At 34.2% G+C, this 17,811-nt stretch overlaps 1 protein-coding gene and 1 long non-coding RNA gene across 2 annotated transcripts; one reads left to right on the top strand and one right to left on the bottom strand.

Annotated features, from left to right (window-relative positions):
* On the top strand, window positions 1-739 carry LOC106299747. The gene is made up of 3 exons (XR_001261859.1): window positions 1-120; window positions 201-526; window positions 602-739. It is a non-coding gene; the product is annotated as an uncharacterized LOC106299747 (long non-coding RNA).
* Window positions 740-1,255: 516 nt separating this feature from the next.
* Window positions 1,256-9,494, bottom strand: LOC106300271. The gene is made up of 2 exons (XM_013736378.1): window positions 8,619-9,494; window positions 1,256-3,985 (listed from the first exon to the last, which is right to left on the bottom strand). Exons 1-2 carry the CDS (start codon window positions 9,206-9,208, stop codon window positions 1,402-1,404), a joined length of 3,174 nt encoding a protein of 1,057 aa, XP_013591832.1. The 5' UTR covers window positions 9,209-9,494; the 3' UTR covers window positions 1,256-1,401.
* Window positions 9,495-17,811: the final 8,317 nt, after the last annotated feature.

Below are 17,811 nucleotides of genomic sequence, written 5' to 3'. Positions count from 1 at the left end.
CTTGAGCCAAAATGGCTGGTACTATGTCTCTTGCACTCGCTGCAGCAAAAAACTAGACAGATCTGCCGCATCTCTCCGCTGCAACCAATGTGTTAATCACAATGTCACCAATGTAGTAAAGTAAGAACTTTACATACTCATAAAAAAAAACAATATACACTAATTTTAGCATTTCTATCACTCATGTTTTGTTTATTCAGGTACCATGTTGAATTATTGGTTGATGATGGGAATAACTATGCCACTTTTGTTGTGTTCGACAAGGAGATGCTTAAGCTCGCTAAGCAAGATGCAGCTGCTCTTCTTCTTGATGAGGTTTTTATTTCTTCCCACCAACATCTCTCAACACTCTAACAATCACTCAAACCTCTAACTACTGCAGGTTAATAGTGGTGTCGACAAGAAACTCAAGGCAGAACTTGGAGGGACAGATTTAGATTTCCATATACGTGTCACTCCACACAATTTCTCCCCAGACCACTGCACCTTCACCGTTTCCGCAGCCAGTGACAGTTTTAACACCGAGGTATTATAGTCTATACTCAACTAAACTTTTTCATGCGACTCATGTTTAAAATACCTCATCTGAACCTCTCTCCAGAGTTGCAACATCAATGAAACACCATTTGTTGAAGGGAAATGTGGGGACGCATCCACTTCCGCTTCTGCCAGCAACACATCTACGGCTGATGTGAAAGGTGGACGCATACACCCCCATGAATGAGAGTTTTTAAGCAATGAAAACGTGAACCCAAACTCTGCTTGCGTTTGTTTATAATTTCTTATATTACTATGCATATCCTATTTCATACTCTCCAGTTTTTCCCTATTTCCATGTTTTTTCAAAGCCATTTACGGCTACAGACCTTATCCGACGAAAACAGTTTATAAGTTTTAATTGTTTAAAGGGTTGACTTAAAATTTAGTATTACGGTTACAAAATACGATGATACACCTTAACATAAGTAAACATGCAGTATAGAAATATACATCCCCTTCGCATGCGCTATCTTCATTAGCATTTTCATTTAAATAGAATTTCCAACATTATACATGTGCATAACTATGAATTTACACATCTCTACCCTTCTTATTCATCTCTTCTGATAATCACTACAAGTATACTAACCAAACACTTGACTCCACCTCCTATAAAAATTTCATGTACAACATCTATCTTTAACATCCCCGCGCTTGCGCGGATCTCCGCCCCTAGTATAATTAGTAATACAGTTTCTGATAAAGATTCATAAAATATGAAAACATTTACATATTGAAACATCAAAAATCTTTTTAAAACAGTAGTTACATGGTAGGTCACAAGGACATAATCCATTACTTGGTATGGAATCAATCAAGACATCAATATTAGCACAACAACATCAAGAAGAAGAAAATAACTCATTCTTCATCACTGTGGTTTCCATTGACAGAGACTCTAGAAACCATCTCTGATTCAGACATTACTCTCTCGTACTTAACAGATCTAGAAGGGAGAATCCTAAACCGACCAAAGCTTAAAGCCTGAGACAGCTTGTCATAGTCCCATCTCTGCTGAACAAACACAACAACTGCAAGCATAATCGCGGTAACTGGTATAGCAACATCCCCAAACTTGGAGAAGAAATCGAGATTTGGATTAACAAACTCGTGTTCTTCTCCAATGAAGTAAGGATCAGGAACAGAGCCAACGAAGTAGTCATAGACGTGAGGGAAAAGCCTCACTAGCGTGATCCCCAAGTAATACAGCTTCCTTAGCGGCTGCTTTGAATCAATCTGCCATATAAAGTTAGCAAACACCTGAGGAAGCAAGAAGAAGTCTTGAACCAAACCAATGTACTCCTCTGTTTCGGTTTGCCACCAGTTTGTAGCACCAGGCGTGTAGCTTCCATACACTTGAGTAAACCTCTCTGTCCTCGCTGGATGAAGAGCCAAAGCTAGTATGTAACCTAGCGCGTGTAAGAACAAGGAAACCAGAAGCACACGCCCATCACTTGGAACTTTATGCGGTTCTTGAGGTGTTGCTCTAGTGAGGAGCCTGACACGAGACTTCCACACTTTCTGACAAAGCCTTAGCGTTAGTAGAAAGCAAACCATCACAAGGAGCTTCACAGTGTAGTCAATCACATTAAACCACTGACTCCTCTGTAGATCATACGACGGCGTTTCATAGGCCGTTCCTGAAGCTGATGCTTTTCTTTTAAAGAGAGCTTCTGCGCCAGTGATCAACGGCAAGCTGTAACCAATAGCTTGAACTCCAAGCATCACAAGCGAAACGAAAGGAACCGAATCTGGACTGGTTCCGAAGTAAAACAGCTGGCTAGCGATGCAACCAATAGAGAAGGTAAGCGTGAGAACCCTGAGGATCCCTTCAACGCCTGCACGCGAAAGAATGTCCTCACGCTGTCTTCTGTAGAAAATCGGCGTTGTCTTAAGCTTCAGCGGTTTGAAGTAGAGAGGATCATCGTCCGGTCTTCTGCTGGATATCGAAACCTTAGCCGTCGGATCAGCTAACCATCTCGACTTAATGGGAGGATAAGAAACCACCACGTACATCAAACAGTCTAGCCCGGATTCAAGATCGCCGCTAGCGGACAAGACTTCCCATGAGGCTCTCACGTCTCTGCATCCCACAAGATACATTCTACCTGTATGCTCGTCGTACAGACCTTCTAAGAAGATCTTAGAGAAGTTACCACTTGTGAGTGAGATTTGAGCTGAAACATTCAGAAGAAGCTGCTTCTCAGTGTACTGATCTTTTGTCTTGTAAGGAGTTTGCTCGTCAATGGAGGCATTAGAACTCCTCCAGAAGAGTCCAAACAACGGACCAAGAGAGAGAACATCCATCCCAAAGTTTGTCATCAATGTCTTCTTCTCGGTGAAAGCAGGCGTATGGAATGTCAGATCCTCAGCAAGAAGAGACAGACTCGAAAGAGAGTCATCGGAGTCTTCCAGCTTCGGAAACTTCATCACCGACTTCTTGATAATAGTAGTGAAAGAGAACTCCTGGTTCCTCTCGAGGATGCTCCCAGCTTCGTCCGTCTTCGAGTAGCTGTAAGACGGATGCGTAACGGAAGAAGACTGGAAGTAGTTCTGCATATCCATAGGCTCCACTAACTTCTCAAACGATAAAGGAGAGAAAGACAGAGTCAGATTCTTCTCCGTGTTGAGACAAGAGAACGTCCCAACGAGTATACTCCTCTGCCGTATGGAAAACGTCGTCGGAATATACAAACAAACACGAGCGTTGCATCCGTCTGCCTCCCCACGCCTACAAGCAACCATACATAACTGCCCGCTCGACGGCGTCCAAACCCCTTCGGCTGTAACAGTCATGTTGTCAAGCCCCGACCTCCTCCCCGAGAGGTAAAGATTCTCACTAGGGTGAACCGCGCGGAACACGGCAGAGACTTTCGTCACAGCATTGGCGTGAGACTTAGCTGCAGTTTCTTCTTCGCAGTGTATGTTTTTCATATAAAGGCTCACGTCTTTAAATCCGCCGTCTGTTGATTTGATGTCTCCATCGGACGCGAAAGGACCTAACTTCCTGCAGAACTCATCGGTGCCGTTGCATTTCCAGTTAGGTAGGACTGCGAAAGGCGCGTTATAACTAACTCTTTGAAGAAGATTGCAAAAGCCTTTCCCTTTATAGACATCAATTCCAGTAATAGTACTAATGGTTCCATTTGCACAAGCCTTTGATACTAACTCATCAGAGACGAAGCTGTATTGAGCTGAATTACTTAACTGAGAGGAGATACTGATCTTGTCGAAGAACTTTAGGTTAGGTTTCTGGTTAAGACTCTTAACCTCTCCTTGGATCACCCTTGTGGTCAACGTGAATGCTTTCGGGTAACGAAGAATGAGTCGGATCTGATCATCTTGGAGAAGCGGAGGAGCCTCGTGCTCCTTAACCCATTTCCACGGATCGGAAGGAGACTCGGCGTCGCGAGAAGGGAGCATTGTCTCCCCGAGCATACACAAGATATTGAATCAAACTCTTGAACTCAAACTCTTTATTAATCTCACACAATGCTTTAGAAAATATCTCAAAAAACTAAAGCTCTCTATCTCTCACACCCTTATGCCACACAATGACATCTTATATATATATATCCCTTAGATATCCTAAACTCATTAGGAAACATATAGATAACCCTTATCTAAAACTAACTTCCTTTTCTTTATCTTATTAGGAAGTGATTGCTTGACTCTCAAGCTACTTCAAGTTTGAACCAACACAAGACACGTTCTCCATCGTTACCGTTCTCCCAGTGCTTTGGTGAGTATATCCGCCTTTTGTTTTACTCCGGCAACATGTTCAATCTTTACTAAACCCTTTTCAACACATTCTCGTATGAAGTGGAATCGTGTGTGAATGTGTTTACTTCGTCCATGGAACACTGGATTCTTGGACAACGCTATTGCTGATTTGTTATCGATACGCATCACCACCCTTTCACTCGCCTGTCCAAACACTTCACCGAGAAGATCCTTTAACCATATTGCTTGTTTAGATGCTTCTGTTGCAGCCATAAACTCTGCTTCACACGAGGACAGGGCAACTATTTCTTGTTTTTGAGAGCACCATGTGATTGGATTCCCTCCCAGATAGAATATATGTCCGGTGGTGCTCTTTCCGTCGTCCGGATCAACGTTGTAACTGCTATCACTGTATCCGATCAAGCCTTCTTGTGTTTTTGCATCGAACTTGAGTCCATATGATAGAGTTCCTTTCAGATAGCGTAAGACTTGTTTTAATGCGGCCTTATGGGACTCCTTTGGACTATGCATGTACCTGCTTAGGACTCCGACACTACACGCGAGATCAGGCCTTGTGTGTATTAGATAACGTAAACACCCAATGTTTCTTCGATAGTCCATCTCATCAACGCTTACTTCATCTTCTGCCTTGCATAGCTTTAAGCCTGCATCCATAGGTATGTGTACTGTATTACACTCCTTCAATCCGGCTTCTTCGATGATCCTTGCTGCATACTTCTCTTGACTCAACTCGATGCACCCTTCTCTTTGCATTACTTCTATCCCTAGATAGTAGCTTAATTTACCAAGGTCAGACATATCAAACTTTGCCGCCATATCTTTCTTAAAGTTGACTATCATCTCTATGCTTGAGCCTGTCACGAGCAAATCATCTACGTAAACAGCTACGATCAATAGGCATCCTTGTTCTTCCTTTCGATACAATGATGGTTCCTTGAGACATCGTTTGAAGCTTAGATCGTGTAGTGTGGCGTTGAGTTTCTCGTTCCAAGCCCTCGGGGCTTGTTTCAAACCGTAAAGCGCCTTCTTTAATTTATAAACCTTGGCCTCCTTTCCTTTTACTATGAATCCCTCAGGTTGTGATACATAGACTTCTTCTTTAAGATCTCCATAGAGAAAGGCCGTCTTGACGTCTAGATGATGCAGCTCCCATCCTCGTGTAGCCGCTATGCCAATGATTAGACGCACAGTCTCGATTCGAGCAACTGGAGCGAAGACTTCTTCAAAGTCTATCCCATGTTTCTGTATGTAACCTTTGGCAACAAGTCTCGCTTTGTATTTGTTTATGCTTCCATCAGAGTTTCGCTTAACTTTGAAGATCCACTTTAGCCCAATCGCTTTGCAGTTGTGAGGAAGATCGACTAACATCCAAGTTTCGTTTTTTACTATTGATTTAATCTCATCTTCGCAGGCGTCTCTCCAGACCTTAAGCTCTTTTGCCTCTTCGTAATTCCACGGTTCTTCGTTTACCAACATCAAAAGATGTTCATACTCAATCTCACATAACGTCTCATACATCTCATCTTCTTCTACCAGCAGCTCATAATCGTCGAGATAGCTAGGTGTCTTGGACACTCGTGAAGAGCGTCTCAGCTCGAATGGAGCTTCTTCTTGATCGTTACTTTCATCGGCGAGAGCCGTATCCGACACTTCAATCTTCACATCACCATCTTCTTTATCACCTGAACTCTCTTTATCACAGATACCTTTTAGGCCAAAGTCTATCATATCAGATTTATCATTGTTACCTTTCTCAGCTTCTAGCCACTTTCCCTTTTGTGTTTCATCAAACACTACATCTCTACTAACCACAATCCTTTTAGTCGTTGGGTTAACCAACCGATAAGCTTTTGTTCCGGGTTCTATTCCGAGATGAACCAGAGAGCGAGATCGATCATCAAGTTTTCTCAAGTGCGGTGAATCAACCTTCACATAGCCAACGCACCCGAACACCCTTATGTGCTCGATGTTTGGTTTCTTTCCTCTGAAACATTCGTATGGAGTTTGTCTTACCAAAGTCCTCGTCACTATCCTATTGATGAGATAGGTTGCGTGTCTCACTGCTTCTCCCCACATATAGTTTGGGACGTCCATGTGCTTCAGTATGCTTCGTGTCATCTCCATCAGTGTTCTGTTTCTTCTTTCGACCACTCCGTTCTGCTGCGGCGAATATGGTGCCGTTAAGTGTCGTTTGATTCCTGAAGCCTCGCAATACATACTGAACTCTGATGAAGTAAATTCTCCTCCTCTGTCTGTACGCAATGTTGTGATCTTACTTCCCGTTTCTTGCTCAGCCAGAGCCTTAAATTTCTTAAACTTTGCGAACGCTTCACTCTTCTGTTTCATTAGAATGGTCCACATATATCTTGAATAATCGTCAATCAAGACAAACACATACCTGTTGCCACCGGCTGTTGGTGGTGATATAGGACCACACAAGTCTCCGTGTATTAACTCTAAGACTTTAGTTGCACGGTATGAGCTTTCTTTTGGAAAAGGGTTTCGTATTTGCTTCCCACGCAAGCAAGCTTCACAAGTTTCCTTCTCGACCGTAAATCGTGGCATACCTATCACTAGTCTCTTATCAACCATGATCTTCAAATTGCTTAGGCCTACATGTCCTAAACGAGAGTGCCACTTTGATGTCTCTTTGTGAAGTAGTTGTAGACACTTTGTGGTTTCTACCTCCATAACCACTTTGTATAAACGGTTCGGTGAGCGCTTTGCTTTCACCAGAAGATTCTTATCACGGTCATAGAGAAACAGGTGATCTTCTTTCATCTTTATCTCACATCCCGATTCCGTAGCTTGGCCGAGACTTATGATGTTGCTTCTGAGGTCAGGAATATAGTAGACGTCGGAGAGTATTTTCTTTTCTCCGCTTGATGTATGGAAAAGAATTGAGCCTTTTCCTTTTATATCTATTCGAGAATCATCGCCGAATCTCACCTTTCCGGTTATGCTATCATCGATTTTAGAGAAGTATTTGAGGTTCCCTGTCATGTGGTTGCTGGCGCCATTGTCTAAGTACCACAGATTGTCTCCGGCTGTAGTAAAAAGTTGCTTTGGTAGGACATTCCTTTCGTTTAGAAACACGACCTCATTGACCATTAACTCGTCTGCTTCATGTGTAGATTCTTTTTCACTTTCTTGTATTTCTTGAAGCTTAAGCAACCGATCAGGGCAATTTTGCGCAAAGTGCCCCATCTTATCACACCTGAAGCATACCACCCTCGATGCATCTCTCTCTTGTTGACGATAATAACCTCCGTTCCCTTGATATCCAAATCTCCCGCGGCCTCTACCTCGATATTGAAAGCGACCTCCTCTGCTTCTTCCTCTCGTTGGATCATACTTCTCTTGCGTCTGTGAGTCTGCGTTAGCATACATAAGCTTGCTCTGATTTTGATCTTCTTGTTTCTCTTCTTCTTATTCGGTAATCCTTTCTTCATATGCCTTTAACCTACCCACGATATCCTCAAAACTTGTTTTATTAAGGTCGAGGACCTGGTCTAAAGCAGCTATAATGTGTATATACTTCTTTCTTGGTAGACTATGGAGGAATTTCTTTACTATTTTTGCCTCGTCAATGTCTTCTCCCAATGCCGCCGATTTTGATGATAGTTCAGAGATTCTTCCAACAAAACCATCAATTGTTTCGCTTTCTTTCATCTTTAACCGGTTGAAGTCAGCTGTTAGGGTTTGTAAGCGTGCTTCTCTCACACGGTCTGCTCCCATATGTCGCATCTTTACGGCCTCCCATATCGCTTTTGCGGTGTCGAGATTCCCTACTTGTAGTATCAACGTCTCTGGTATAGATTGGAACAGCAACGCCTTTGCTAGATCATTCTTCTCACCATCCTCTTCTCCTGGATCTATTGCCTCCCAGGCCTTATGAACCTTCAATGCTGCTTTCATTCGCATTGTCCACACTGTGTAGTTGGTGTCGTTAAGCAATGGACACTGTATGGTCGTAGATCCCCTGGTCTTGTGGTTCGTAATGTTTGTTGATTGCACGATATCTCCCATGGCTTCAATGAGTATCTTTTGATTCAATAGACGCTCTGATACCAATTATTGAATCAAACTCTTGAACTCAAACTCTTTATTAATCTCACACAATGCTTTAGAAAATATCTCAAAAAACTAAAGCTCTCTATCTCTCACACCCTTATGCCACACAATGACATCTTATATATATATATCCCTTAGATATCCTAAACTCATTAGGAAACATATAGATAACCCTTATCTAAAACTAACTTCCTTTTCTTTATCTTATTAGGAAGTGATTGCTTGACTCTCAAGCTACTTCAAGTTTGAACCAACACAAGACACGTTCTCCATCGTTACCGTTCTCAACGTAGACTCCTTGGACATTGATTTTAAGCTGAGTGTGACTCGGCCAGAGCTCGAACTCGCGCGCTCCTCTCGAGGCTAGATCGTCGAACGTCGAGATCGCTAAGAGGAGGACGCCGTTGACGCCGACGTATCTCTTGGTTCGGTGCGGGAGATCTAGATCTGTTACGCGGAAGGAGACGAGGTTCAGAGGCTTTGTTGTTGGTGATGATGATGTGTTGGTTGAGCGGAAGGGGAGGATCGGAGAGTCGCCGCCGGGGGGTTGCGACCAGTCTCCGTTGCGAAAGGAGAGGCTTTTCTTGGCTTTGCGGAGATCTCGGGAGATTGAGTCGATGTTTAGCTCGGAGGCTGAGGATAAGACTGATTTGCAGTTTCTTCGTACCTCGATGAGCCGATCGTAGCTGATCTTCGGGGAGGGTTGGGCTTCGTTGTACTCGCCGAATGATGCCGGTGAAGATTCGTACACGGTTGAGTAGCCTAACTCCGAGAAGGCAGCGAGTGTTACTGGGGAAGAGGAGAGAAGAGAGGAGAAGAAGATCAAAGGAAGGAGATTTAGTGTTTTCATAGTGACATTAACAGAGGAAGAAGAAGAAGTCTTTGGTCGGAAGGAAAAGGAAAAAAAAAAGACACGAGCTTGCGAGTTCCGACAAGTTGATTTTAGGACAAAGATGGAAACTTTGAGTAAGGGTATGACAGCGAGGAAGAAGTCTTTGTTCTTCTGCAATGTTCGATTTGGTGAAAAGCTTGCATCAATGACATTGATCGAGATCGAGAGAGAGAGAGACGATTACACTCGAAGTTAAGTCGCATTGAGCAGAACAGTGAACAAAGAAAAGTCTTTTAATTCTTTTCCTCTTAATTGTGTTTTTTTTAAATCGGAAAATTAATATACTACTGTGGTGACCTTTTTCAATAATAATTTTATAAATCAATCAGAATGGGATAACAGTTTGTATTACAAGCCGACTCAAACAAATTTACCTAGTTTAAAAGATTATTAGTTAGTTTTGACCTATCATTCTAACACATTCCGCTAGTTAGTTATCTTAATCTTTTTTTTTTTGACGTCATTTGTTATCTTAATCTTTAAAAGTGTCGATTGCGTTCTCTTTATTGACGGGAACGAATATGTTTCATACAATTCGAAAACTAATGATTTTATGTTTTTTCTATTTATTAATACTCCTTCCGTTCTACTTTAGTTGTCATTTTAAGTTTATGCATACAAATTAAAAAAAATTAATTTTGGATATTTCCAAAATAAAAACACTATTATCTATCAGAGCCATGACAAAGATTTTGTGTGTCACATGCCACATAAATAAATATCTTTAACTTTTACTAATTTCTTCCACAGTGAAATAATACAAAAATGATTTTTGTAAAATAAAAATTTCATAGAAAATTTTACTGAAGAATACTTCTTATTTTTATATTAAACTTTTAAAAGCTATAACACACCAAAATATAATCTTTAGTAGAAATAGTATTTACTACTATTTTTCAATCACAAAAACATTTTATAATTTTGAATAAATGATAATATTCAAAGAGTTATCTAACGATATTAATAGTGATTTCTATTCAAAAAGATATGTTTTATGGTAACACTTCATAACATATGAAAAATATCATATTCAGATGGTATAAAAAAGTAAAAAATAATATATATATATATTAAAAAGAAATGTAGACATAGTTGTAGTTAATCGTTTTTACAATTAAGTTGTGATTGTATAAAAAAGGATCTTAAGAATACTAGTAATAATTTGGATTTAAGTTTAAGACCTTAGAAAATAGTTATCAATAGACCAACTTTGTAAAATATGCTTTATATGTAAATTTTCATAAAATGATGCTTTAGGCCAATGCTTCAAAAAAATTTTACTAGTCACGGCTATGTTACTTATACACCTAATCATATTTCAACCAGTAAACTGTATAATATCGTTAATAATTTTTGCATTGGAAACATAAAATAACATTTAAAAATGAAACAATATTTTAACTCTAAAACGACAATTAATGTAAAACGAAAGGAGTATTATGTGCATCAAGACTATGTTATTCTAAAACCCTACTGTCTAAATTTATGCTAAAAATAATAATACTCTAAATGGTTATAACCATCAAGATGCTCAACGGTTTTTTTTTATTTCAGCTTTACATACTTTACATTAATCAGCTTATATGCACGTTAGCGCATCCCCTTGCTAACATGTGAGTATCTAAAAAAAATACAAATAAATATTAAATGAGTATGTTAAAATTTGAGAAACCCATCTAATAATTTGTTTATTTAATATTTTATGATTATACTCACTCACATGCTAGCAATGAAGAATGTCTAACTACAAAATAATATTAGTACAAGTAAACCCCCCAGATTAATATGTTGGAAACTAAAATTTTATATTGAACTCATGATTAACGTCTAAAGAATTTTAGACATAAAGTAATTGATTATGATCTATTAAATGATCGTTATCACAATTGGGATCAATATAGTTTTCAGTGAGTGGTTGACTTGACTTATAAAGATGCAGGAGGCGTGTTCGACGGGATATGGGTTAATGCGATTCCATCGAAGTTGACATACTTTTCTAACCATAAACTATTCCATCGTTTCATTTAATTATAGTTTTATATTTGGATACACATACCGTAAAACTTCAATAAACTAATATTGTTGGAACTTTAAAATTTTATTAATTTACAAAATTTTCCTTATTTAGTTTTTTTATTTTAAGATATATTTATTCTAAGATAAGAAAAAATATTTGATATTAGTATATAGACATTAATTTTTATTTTTTAAAATTTGATATTTATATTAATTTTATTACATTCTATGGTGTATATAATATATATTGCATAGAACTTAAATGTAGTTTTAAATATAATATTACTAAATCTTATCAAAATATATTAAGTGTTAAGAAAATATAAAAATAATTCTACTGTGAATATAAAACAAACAATATAATAATATGTTCTTAATTATATAAAATATATATACATATAAATTATTAATTTATAATTTTAACGGGACCATATATTTACATATAATGTTCTAAAAAATTATTATCTTATTATTTTATCGATTTGTGTCAAATTTTGAACTGGTCCAAGTTGGGACCGGTGAAATTTATTAATTTATAGATATTATTAATTTACCGAGTATTGATTTATAGAGGTTCTACTGTATTAAAATTCAATTAATTTTGTACATTTTTGTTAAATAAAAATATTATTACTAATAAATCTAACCACATTTCAACTAATAAAAAAATACATTGAAATATAAATTTAATAAATTTTATATTAAAATTATAAAATGACACTTATTTTGAAACGAAAAATTTTATTTTACAACGACAACTACACTGAGACGAAGGGAGTATAATTCTAGGTTTTCATTCGTTCATACATAATTCAAAAGTAGGTTTATTCCAAATAACTCATTAACTTATAGCTTTTCGATGGAAAAACAAACTGAGAAAGACATCTTATAATGGTTTCAAATCTAGTTCAACGTTAGGGGATTCAATTTGTTTACTTTTAATCTGGGATATTAGATAAAATTAAATTAATTTATCTTAGAAACCCTAATCTATTAATTTTATATTATGGCGTTGATTCTTTCAAATACATAAAACTATAAAGGTTTCAAATACATATATAGAAGTATATAACTAACCTAAAACATGATATTCTTAACCAAATCAATGGTAGTATGGTAATAAAGGTTGAAAGACGGAAACTGGTTAGTTCGCTGACGTACAAATTATTCACTTGTCTGCAATTCTGAATTACCTAATTAATTTTAGTAGATCGTTTTTCCCTAGGTCGCTTTTCCCATTGCTTTACAACTCGTTTACTTTCTCGATATTTACTGCTTTCTTATTATTGATTTAGCTTAATCTGAAACCAATATTCTAGACCCGAGTCTCTGTAGATTCAAGCCATAAGTGCTACATCGCACTATGAAATTGCAGAGGTTACATTTAAGCATGTCATTATCATTAATCTTTGATATATCTTTTTCTTGCAAAGGTTACATTTATTTGTGAAATGGGATTATATGGTATAGATCTGTTGGATGAGCTATATATAAAAATGCCTTATAAATTATTTGACTGAAGTTAGATGGGGAGAAAGATGTTTCAATCATTCTATTGTATCTTATTTATTAGAACAAAGCTTCTGCACTATATAATTTCAAACTTATCCAATAATAAATGCTAAGTTATTTTTAAATTTTTTCTTATGAAAAAATATAAACAAAAAATAAGATATTCCTATATGTATTAAAAACTTTTATGACTTAGACAAGAATTCTTTTTATCCGATTAATATTATCACTAGGTAAAGATTCGCTTCTTGCATGGATGTAGACGGTTCTTAAAATATTAACGTTCTGTAATAACTCGTGCTATGCGTAGAGTGAGGTATTTTATAAAATATTTTTCAAATAAAAAGGCTTTTAAAAATTTTGAAATAATAAAAAGATACGTAACATATATTTTAATGATTTGATCAAATTAAAATTGTAAAATATTTAGTTTTTATCAATTCAAATGATACCTTTATCTTAAATTTTGAAATTAGAATAATTATATATATTTATATGGCATATAGTTTAACTTAAAAAATTTAAAATAGATATATGTTTTAATAAGAATATATATTAAATGAAACTTCCTACTCATATAGGTTTACAATCATGTGTATTTTTCTATAACAACAAAATTTGGAAAATTGATTACAAAACTTTTCAAACCGAGATTTTTAACAGTTTTAGTAATTTATAGTCGTTTTAAAAAATTCAAATATAACATATACAAAGAATCTAAGTTTTAACAGTTTTATTATATGATTAATATGATTTTTTAATTTATTTTATTAATATAAACAAAAATTATAAATGATACACAAAATTTTATCAAATTTTTTATTATTCCAAATAATTAATTGTCAAAGATATTTTAAGCATATTAGGTAATTCTATAGCTTTTGTTTAAGAAAATAAAAATAATATTTTTTGAATTACTAATTGATTTTATAGTTATTTTTTGGGAAGTATATTATATGTTTAGATGGACAAACTTATTTCTCTATGGATTCTAAGTATGATTTTAGTGATGAAACATGTCATAACTCACAAGTTATAATGTTTCTCAAATAATACATAAGGGATATGTACATATATATAAGAAAATCATTTTTCTTATTTTGCAACCTTATCAAAAAGTTGTGTAAGAATTTGACACATACACATATTTTCAACATAATAAATTGTTTCAAATTCTCATATTCTTATTATTTAAATAAAACCTATTAAGAAAACATGTAATAATCCATAAGTTTTTTTAAATTAGAATTACATTAAAATTCCAAGGACATTATGGCCGTGTATGTTTGTGCGTAGTTGAGGACAACGCTCAGAGGTTTAGGTGTGAGTGACAGTTTATAGTGTATTGTAGTTCAGTTATATTGTTTCTGGACTTCGGTTAAAGAGGTACTATTGAGTCAAACCTGTTAACTATAGCCTAACATAAAAGACACAACATCCTAATAAAAATCAATCATAAAACAAGCTGATGTGGTGTCATTACAATGCTTGAGGAATATAACGCATCACATTCTAAAGAGCTGGATTAAATTTATCTATATAGATTTCTTTCATGAGTTGGCATTAATTTTCATTTTTGACACTATATCAATTGAATTTATATGATTCAAATTACCTCAATTTTAGATAAAATTACTTAAAAATACTTATTCTGGTTAAACTAATTTGTTTTGGCAAATATGTATTTGAATCCAACAATTTTCTACAATATCTGGAAAATCAATTTTAGAAGAATAAAATGAATTATTCAAATATTTTCAAACTTATTCAAAATCATCATCTTTTTTTTGAATGAATGTAAAATTTATTCAATTAAATCTTGTGTTACATCAAGTGCGTCTATGCTATGAATGTTTTAAAGAATGAACAAATGAAATTTTCAAATCATCTTCATCTACTCAAAACTATGTATAATGATCTGTAATAGTCCAAATACATGAATCAACATACCACTACACAATATAGTGAGAGTGTTCTTTGTTAAAATTAATTTAGTGATCGTTCATGTAGTGATTTAAAATATATTGATAGCCATATCTAAAGAGTACACTATATATATGCGTTAACTTAATCATATTTAATATTTATTCATCCGTTTTTTCTGTTAATAGCCTTAAATTATCTGCTATCATTCGATTATATATTTGAAAATAAATCTAGACAAGACTAGTTTATCAAATTACTTATGTTATGAGAAAATTCATACTACCCCAAATTGTAGCTGTTTAGTGTATTAAATCATTAAATGTATATTAGATCAACTTAGAGATTTTTATTAAAATTTTTGATAAAAAGAAAGAAACATATACATTTTATTAGTTTCTTTTATTCTAAAAAGAAATCAGATGAAAAAGAATTAAAACAGAACTTAGATTATTATAATATATACAGGAGGATAATTATACAACATGTTTTAGCTTTTTGCAATGGAAATTCTTAATTATTAAAATATAAAAAGATAATATCATCTCTATTTATTGGATAATAATAACAACAACAACAACAACAACAACAATAATAATAATAATAATAATAATAATAATAATAATAAAAAAGAGAAAGAGAAATAAAGATAAAGAGAACGATATGAAATTATGCCAACATTTTCATACATCCACTTTCAGCTTTCTTCTTTTTTGATTCTTCTTTCATTTTTTATTTTTTTCACCGGTCATTTTTTTCTTGTCATTATCGGCCTTCAATTGTTTTCCATCATCCTTGATATTTATTCCATCGGCTTTCAATTGTTTTTCTCGACATTCTTCGGTACAATAAGGAGCGTCACTGTATTTTTATAATACAAAATTATAATATTTTATTCATCTACCGTAAATCAACTAATACAAATAATAAAATAAAAAATACGTACTTGTACATGTAGATATCTGATTTATTTGGATCTATCTTTTTCTTGCAAAGGATACATTGATTTGTGAAATAGCTTATGTTGTGTGGATCTCTTCGATGAGCCATAAGAATGCCTTACAAATTATTTGACTGAAGTTAGATGGGAAGAAAGATGTTTCAATCATTAGTGTATCTTATATACTAAAACAAAGCTAGCCAACTATATCATTTTCAAACTTATCCAATAATAAATGGTAAGTTATTTTTAGATTTGTTTCTTAAATATATATATATTAGTTTAAGTCATATTAAATATTTCTGTATAAGTAAAATTAAAAATAAAGAATAAGATATTCTTCTATGTATGAAATTTTTTTATGAAGCAGACATAACAAAATTATATAATATTAATATTATCATATGTATATATATAATAAGATTTCATTTTTCTTATGTTGCAACCTTATCAAAAGTTTCCTAACAACTTGACACACTAAGCATAATTTTTTAAACATATATAATAAATTTTCTAAAATTCTCATCTTCTTATTATTTAAACCAAAGCTATTAAGAAAACATGTAATAACCCATAAATTTGTAAATCAAAATTATATTTTAATTCCAATGACATTATGGCTGTGTATGTTTGCACGTAATTGAGGATGGCGCTAAAAGGTTGAAGTGTGGGTGACATATTATAGTGGATTATAGTTCAGTTATCTTGTTTATGGACCTCGAGTAAAGAGGTTTTATGAGTCAAGTCTATTGACTAAGGCCTAGCATGAAAGACACTAACATCCTAATAAAAATCAATCAAACCAAGCTGATGTGGCATCACAACAATGGTCGAGAAATATGACATATCACATTCTAAAGAGATGGAGTAACTTTATTTATGTAGATTTCTTTCATGGGTTAGCTTTAGTTTTCATTTGACACTATATCATGTGAATTTATATGACTGAATTTTGGGATAAAAGTAATTAATAATGCTTATTATAGTTAAACTACTTTTTTTCTCAAATATGTATATGAATCCAACAATTTTCTGCAATATATGGACCAGTGGCGGATCCAAGAATGCATTTAAGAGGTGTCAAAAATATTTAAAGGTGTCATCATTGGGTTTCGAACTGAGGTTTGGGGGTGTCAAGAGGAGAATTTTTCCAACAGAACTGCTGATTTTGCAATGTTTATATGAACAAATTTTTATTTATAGGGATTTAAGATGTGTCAGCTGACACCTTATTGAATCAAGTAGATCCGCCACTGATATGGACTATCAATTTTAGAAGAAGAAAATGAATTGTTTAAATATTTTCAAAATTAATCAAAATCATCCTCAGCTACTCAAAACTATGTATAGTGATTTAAAGTCATATCTTCTTTTTTATCATCAACTTATACATAATCACACTGACTCTGTGAACCAAACCGAGAGATCTTGATCCATGCGAACGAAGAAAATATTATATGCATTATATATGTGTGTGTATTAATATTTATTTTAATATTAATTCATCTGTATTTTAAGCCAGATCTTAAAAGTACATTATATATATATGCATTAACTTAATCTGTATTTTAATATTTATTCATCTGCTTTTTCTGTTCATATAGCTTTAACTTATCTGCTATCACTCAACTGTATATTTGAAAATGAACCTAGTCTAGTTTATCAAATTTACCTTTTTTATGGAAAAATTTCATACTACCCCATATTTTAGTTGTTAAATTTACTAAATGTATATTTGAAAAACTTAGAGATTTTTCATACAATAATTATGAACAAAAAATATACATTTTATTATTTTTTTCTAACTAGAAATTGGATGCACCGAAACTAAAACAGAACATAAATTTGAATAATATATACAAGAAGATAATTATATGACGGATTTTAACTTTTTGGAATAGAAATTTTAATTATTTAAATATAAAAATATAATATCATCTTTATTATTGGATAATAATAAAAATGATAATAATAATATTATTATTATTATTATTAAGAGGAAGATGTTATATGAAAATGTCAACATTGTTACTGGTTCACTTTCAACTTTATTCATGTTTAATTCATCTTCTCTTGTTTTCACTTTTTTCCATCGACCGTTTTTTTGTCTTCATCGGCCTTCAACTGTTTTTCATCGGCCTTCAATTGTTTTTTATCGACATTCGTTGTT

The sequence above is a fragment of the Brassica oleracea genome, chromosome C6, assembly GCF_000695525.1.
Source record: "Brassica oleracea var. oleracea cultivar TO1000 chromosome C6, BOL, whole genome shotgun sequence".
Classification (NCBI taxonomy): domain Eukaryota; kingdom Viridiplantae; phylum Streptophyta; class Magnoliopsida; order Brassicales; family Brassicaceae; genus Brassica; species Brassica oleracea.
The sequence above is the reverse complement of the archived record's forward strand: the minus strand, read 5'-3'. Positions and strand labels throughout refer to the sequence as shown.

Coding starts and splice junctions, on each gene's coding strand:
- LOC106300271 (XM_013736378.1), bottom strand. CDS start 9,208: ATGAAAACACTAAATCTCCTTCCTTTGATCTTCTTCTCCTCTCTTCTC. Junction 3,986..8,618: donor GGTAACGATGGAGAACGTGT/CTTGTGTTGGTT, acceptor TTGATTCAATAT/CTTGTGTATGCTCGGGGAGA.